At 41.5% G+C, this 6,993-nt stretch overlaps 1 protein-coding gene across 1 annotated transcript in view; it reads left to right on the forward strand.

The window, feature by feature from the left end:
* The first annotated feature begins 4,837 nt into the window (after positions 1-4,837).
* The window catches only part of MAP3K7CL (MAP3K7 C-terminal like), a 73,177-nt gene continuing 71,021 nt past the window's right edge, over positions 4,838-6,993 (forward strand). Inside the window, exon 1 of the mRNA XM_004713097.2 lies at positions 4,838-5,113. Within this exon, the coding sequence (XP_004713154.2) occupies positions 4,838-5,113 (276 nt within the window). The remainder of the gene's footprint in view (positions 5,114-6,993) is intronic.

Consider the following 6,993-nt stretch of genomic DNA (forward strand, 5'->3'; position numbering starts at 1 on the left):
AAGGGTTAAGGGAGTATGGAAAGAGGGAGATGATGGCACTGGGGTCAGGGTACTAAACCATCCAGATGCATGGTATTGTCTTTTTTAATATGTCAATAAAATGGCTAAGTTTTTAAAAAGTTTACTTATTATTTCAAGTCATTTTCTTGGGGCCTCATACTACTCTTATCACACTCCGTACACACATCAACTGTATAAAGTATATTTGTACATTTGTTGCCCTCATCATTCTCAAAACATTTGCTCTCCATGTAAGCCCCTAGCATCAGCTCCTCATTTTCCCCCCTCCCTCCTGGCTCCCTCCTCCCTCATGAACCCTTGATAATTTATAAATTATTTTTTTGTCCTATCTTACACGTCCGATGGCCCCCTTCACCCACTTTTCTTTTGTCTGTCCCCCCGGGAGGAGGTTATATGTAGATCCCTGTAATCAGTTCCCCCGTTCTCCCCTTCCCTCCCTCCACCCTTCTGGTATCGCCATTCTCACCACTGCTCCTGAAGGGATCATCCATCCTCGATTCCCTGTGTTTCCAGTTCTTATCTGTACCAGTGCACATCCTCTGGTCTAGCCAGATTTGTAAGGTAGAGTTGGGATCATGATAGTGGGGTGGGGGTGGGGGGAGGAGGAAGTATTTAGGAACTAGAGGAAAGCTGTATGTTTCATCGTTGCTACACTGCACTCTGACTGGTTCGTCTCCTTCCCACGACCCTTCCATAAGGGGATGTTCAGTTGCCTACAGATGGGCTTTGGGTCCCAAGCCACACTCTCCCTCATTCACAATGATATAATTTTTTGTTCTTTGATGACTGATACCTGATCCCTTCAACACCTAGTGATCACACATACTGGTGTGTTTCTTCCATGTGGACTTTGTTGCTTCTGAGATAGATGGCCACTTGTTTACCTCCAAATCTTTAAAACCCTAGATGCCATATGTTTTAATATCCATGCTCCATCAACTTTCTTCACCACATTTGCTTATGCACCCACTTTGTTTTCAGTGATCATGTCAGGAAGGTGAGCCTCATGGAATGCCAGTTTAATAGAATAAAGTGTTCTGGCATTGAGGGAGTACTTGAGTGGAGGCCTGGCCATGTTTTTTGTTGGTGGTTGTTTTAGTCTATTCTACAGTTTTGGGTTTTCATTTCTTTGTCATAAAAAGTGCCACACATTTTTAACATTATATCAGAATCCATTTTGGCATACTGGATCTGCCATCAAATGGAAATCCTTGTAACTGTCACAAGGTATTTGTGGATTAGCCCAGTTCTTTAAATATAGCAAAGGCCTGTCCCCTCATCTTCATAGTCTTTAAGCTAGGGGATCTACCACATGGCCAAATTGAGAAAATAGAGCATATAATGACCTCTTCAATTTTTCCTTTTTAATTTTTCCATTCATGTTGTTGTATGATTTGGCCTGATATCCATGTTTTCGGTTATACTGTTCAAGCAACCTAAAGCCTTCTCCTGTTAGAGCCCAAAGCCTGAAACAGAGTCAGACCAGCATAGCTCTATTTCCTGGGCCTTGTTTTCCTCAAAGAGGTGTTGGATTAAGCTTTACCCTTACTCTCATATGTTTTATTATTTTTTTATTGTTTACTAGAGAAACTCAATTTCTTGCAAAAGAAGTAATGCACAGCTATCCAACAGATGATACAATCAGATTTATATCTACTGGTATTAGCATGTTAAAAATAAAGCTCTTTGTATTTCCCAGACTTTGTGATGAAGGGCCCTACCATCTTCCTGAACAATGGATTTTTTTTTTTTAAACAATGGATTTTTGAGACTCTTACTCTCGCAATAAGAGAGGACCTCTTAAGGGGAGCTGATGTAAAGGAGTTCAAGAAGAAACTGTTTGGAGACTGATTGTGGTAGCAGCTGTACAATTTTGCTTGACCTAATTGAATTATGGATTGTTATGATATCTGTATGAGCTCCTTATTAAGGAAAATAAATTTTAAAAAGGAAAAAAAAGGCATCTCCTAAAAAGAAAGTTTTAGCTATATGTCTTGATAGATTCATTTTGGCAAACAGATCAAGCCTGATACTTTATTAGGTCTAGAATTTGGGTGATATGTTGAACTTGTTTGTGAATATTACATAAATTGTTTTGAACATTACATGATGTCATGCATATGAAAAGTTTATTGAATATCTAGCTGTGTTAGGTTGGGTAAATTAAAGTAACAAATCCATGGACACTCATATGTGTAAGAAAGAGCTTTATATCAAGAAGTCATTATATATCAAGAAAACATCCCAGTCCAGTCCAGCTTAAGTCCATATGTCCAATACTAGTCCATAAGTCCCTCTTTATACTCACAAAGATAACATGCAATGATGTAGAATGCAGAAACCTCACCAGCCAGTGGGTGAAAAGTCTTGTGGCTCCAATGGCGGTGGAAGCATCACAGGTCTCTGTTGGCTCCTCCACAGGAAGATGAAAGCAGAGAGAGAGGAAATTCCCAAAACCCTCTTTTTGAGAAGGCTACATCCACAAGGAAGCACCATCAGAGCGTAACCTGATTGACAAGCTAGACTCCACCCATAACTTCTTACAGGTGCCATGTTGGCAAAGGAAACCTAACTCACATTAGCATACAGTATTTGCTGTCATAAAGGCCATTTCTCACCACCATCTGAAAACCAGAAATGCCTCTTGGGATATTGAAACAGCCTGCTCAAGAAGATGAGTAGCAGATACTTTTACTTTTCTCTTTCTTGGAGAACCCCACTGTTAGTCTGGGTGGTTTAGAGAAACAAATCCACAGAAACTCATGTATAAGGAAGAGTTTCATATAAAGGGCAAGTGCACATCAAGAAAGCATCCGACCCAGTGCTTCCCAAGCCCACAAGTCCAACCTTAGCCCATATGTCCAACACCAATCCACAAAGTCCTCCTCCATCTCACAAAACACACACTATGAGTCCAACTGTAGGAGGAAAGCCGAATCAGTGAACATGTAAGCATCTCAGCACTAGCAGGGGTCTCCACACAGGTTCTCCAGCACCCAGGGCTGTATCAGGGTAGGTCCATGCAGCTTCTTCTCAGGGATGTCTTGAAGGAAGTGAGCCTTGCCAGACAAAGCAGGGAACTGGTTAAGGCAGCTGCACCCTGGTCTGACCATCACAAAGCAAGAAACCCAAGAACTAGAAAGGTGAGGCTCACTGAGCCATTTCTCTCTCTGCCTTTCAATTAGCCCCACATATGTTTATCGGCCAGGTTGGCACAATAAACTAACTACCTCATTCACATTAATTGATCAACTGTGGAATAATTCTTTCCTACCTATCTTCGTGGTGGGCCTATCACACAGGTATGACCTAATTTAGTACTCTACCCCTTATTCTTCCCACTCATTTATCAGTTTGTTGTATTGTAGTGGTTTGTGTGCTGCTTTTATCCTGGAAGCTATTTTGGTCATTCATGGTGGACAGGTTTCAACAGAGTTTCCAGACTAAGAAGACTAGGCAGTAAGACCAAGGGATCTACCTTAAAACATTAGACAATGCGGCTTTTTATAAGGGGTTTTCCACCAGAATGTGGGTCTTGATGAAAACCACCACAAAATCTAAGCAAAAATGGGAAACGAAAAGACCCATGTCAACATTGCCTTCATTGGACATCTAGATTTGTGTTACATCACAGCTACTGGTCACCTGAACGACAAATGAGTGGGATCAACAGAAGAACCACTGGACACTGAGATGGAAGTTGCTGAGATGAGAAAGGGCTCCTTCAAGTCTGCCTGGGTCTTGGATACACTGAAAGCTGAACATGAGTGTGGCATCACTATTGATATTTCCCTATGGAAATCTGAGACCATCAAGTGTGCTATGTGACCGTCATTGATGGCCCCAGCATGGAGTCTTTATTAGACACAGATTGCAAGAACACAAGTTGACGCTTCTGTCTTCATTGTTGTTGTTGGTTTGGGCAAGTTTGAAGCTGATATCTTCAAGAAAGGAGCCTGGAGGGTGTAGTAGTTATGTGTTGGGCTGTGATCCTAATGGTTAGCAGTTTGAAACCACCAGCAGCTACGCAGGAGAAAGACTTGCCTTTCTGCTTTCGTAAACAGAATTTTAGAAAACCACAAGGGGTCACTGTGAGTCAGCATTGACTCGATGGCAGAGAGTGATCTCCCAATATGGGTAGACCCATGAACATGCTCTTCTGGCTTAACTACTGAGTGTCAAACAATTAATTGTTAGTTTTAACAAAATAGGTTCCTCTGAGTTACTTTACAGTCAGAAAAGATATGAAGAAACTCTTAAGGAAGTCATGCCACCCAATTAAGAAAATTGGCTACGAATTTGACATAGGAGCATTTTTGCCAGTTTTAGGATGGGATGGTGACTACCTCCTGGAGGCAAGTGCCGTATGCCTATGTTCTGCTTCCATAAAGGAAGGTGATGGAAGGCCACCCATAAGAATAGCGATGCCAGTAGACCCATGCTGCTTGGAGCTCTCAATTGCATCCTACCACAAATCACAAGCCCCTGTGTCTGCATCTCCAGGTTGTCTATAAAAGTTGAGGTACTAGTATTATCCTGTGCACAGAATAGAGATTGGTGTCCTCAAATTGAGCATGGTTGTCACTTTTGCTCCATCAATGTTATCACTGAAGAAAAGCCTGTTGAAATGCACCATGAAGTTTTGCCTGAGGACAATGTAGGCTTCAATGTCAAAAAATGTTTCTGTCAATGATGTTTGCCAGGCCAATTTGGTTGATGACAGCAATGAAAGTAGCTGGGTGTACTGTTCAGGTGAGCATCCTGAACCAAACCTGACTCACTGCCACCAAGTCAATTCTGACTCATTCCCGGTTAGATGAGTGCTGGATATGCACCTGTGCTGGATATGCACGTCCGCTACCTGGACGTCAGCATCCTGGGCAAGTTCGCTGTTGTCATGGCTGACCCCCCCTGGGATATTCACATGGAGCTCCCCTACGGAACCCTGACGGACGATGAGATGCGCAGGCTCAACATCCCCATACTGCAGGATGATGGCTTTCTCTTCCTCTGCGTCACAGGCAGGGCTATGGAGCTAGGCAGGGAATGTTTGAACCTCTGGGATTATGAATGGGCAGATGAAATTATCTGGGTGAAGACAAACCAACTGCAGTGCATCATTTGGACTGGCCGTACAGGTCACTGGCTGAACCACGGGAAGGAACATTGCTTGGTTGGTGTCAAAGGAAATCTCCAAGGCTTCAACCAGGGTCTGGATTGTGATTGTGGCTTAGGTTCATTTTACCAGTCATAAACCAGATGAATCTATGGCATGATTGAGAGACTATCCCCTGGTACTCACAAGATTGAGTTATTTGGTCGACCACACAATGTGCAACCCAACTGGATCACCCTGGAGAACCAACTAGATGGAATCCACTTGCTAGACCCACATGTAGTTGCCTGGTTCAAGCAAAGATATCCAGACGGCATCATTTCTAAGTCTAAGAATTTATAGAAGCACTTCCACAGCCATCTGGCTACATCTGGAATGTAATATTACTATACTATAGCGCTTTTTCCTTATTTAAATAAAAGTTTGTAATGTAGTTGAGGAAAAAGGGGAAAAATAAGAAAAAAAGCGAAAAAAAGGAAAAAGAAAGGGAAAAACTGAAAAAAGAAAAAAAGGGAAAGAAAGAAGAAAAAAATGTCACATAGTTCACATTGCTTGCAAGTTTGTTGAGCTCAAAGTCAAGTTTGATAATCACCAGCTTGGTAAGATTCAGGAAGATGGATTAAAATCCTTAAAATTCTCTAATGCTGCCAGTGTTGACTTGATTCCTGGCAAGCCCATGTGTGAGAACATCTCTGTTGATTCTTCTTTATGTCATTTCACTGCTTACAACATGAGACAGACAGTTGCTATGAATGCCATCAAAGCAGTGGACAAAATGGCTGCTGGAGCTAGCAAGGTCATTAAGTCTGATCAGCAAGCTTAGAAGGCTAAATATTACCCATATTATCCATAACACCTGCCACTCAGGTAGTAGTCAGTGGTAGAAGAATGATCTCAGAGTGGCTGATCTTAATTGGCCACTTAAGTTTAATAGCAAAAAGCTAGTTAATGATAATGATTTGTAAATTTTTCAGAAGGAAAAGAATATTTTGTGAACCATTTGTTTCTTTTTGTGTGTGGCAGTTTTAAGTTGTTCTTATTATTTTTGTACTTTTAATGGTGAATTGGGTGAACATTTAAAGAGCAGATAATTAGGTTTCATTTAACAATTCATACAGTTTATGCTTCATTTCATTCATTGTAATCCCTTTAATGTAACACCACTCATCCCACCTTCTTCCTGTTTCCTGTTTCTATTCCCTTTTTTCCCCCAACCCATTGAATTTTATCCCTGGGTAAACACTACTCTTTTGCTCTCAAATGATCACTTAGGTATGTATATTTCACGAGTGTTATTGTTTCCCCAGTAGACTTGCCTATTTTTTAGATGAAAATTGAGCAAAGGGGGGACGGAGGGCGGGGAGTTAATTTACAGACCTGAAGGTGACTAAGGTAACTAAATCCACCAATCTCTAACCAACCAGTAAGATTAGTTTCTTCTATGATTTTGAGTTATGTTTCACCTTTTACTCCCACTCTATCCAGGACCTTCTAATGGGATCCCTTTCCTAGTAGTTGGTAGTGGTAGCCAGACACCATCTTGTTCTTCTGGTCTCAGGGTCAAGAAGACTGATGTTTGGATGATCTATTAGCCCACTGGACTAAACGCTTCCATGTATCTTCAGTTTTCAACATCCTCTTTCCGACAGAGTGTGAACGAGCCAATAGTTGTACCTTAGATGACAATGCATGAGTTTATAAGACCCAAGTCATTACTCACCAAAGTAAGATGTAGAACATTGACATTGTGGACAATTGACTTAGTGTCCCGCAAAACTGTGATCCTGAGCCCCATGGCCTAGTTATACATTCCATCCAGGTGTTTGGTTATTTCTGAGAAGGTTTTGTAACTCCCC

Source organism: Echinops telfairi, unplaced genomic scaffold (assembly GCF_000313985.2).
Source record: "Echinops telfairi isolate 266 unplaced genomic scaffold, ASM31398v2 ScPeMD7_7469;HRSCAF=8507_0, whole genome shotgun sequence".
Classification (NCBI taxonomy): domain Eukaryota; kingdom Metazoa; phylum Chordata; class Mammalia; order Afrosoricida; family Tenrecidae; genus Echinops; species Echinops telfairi.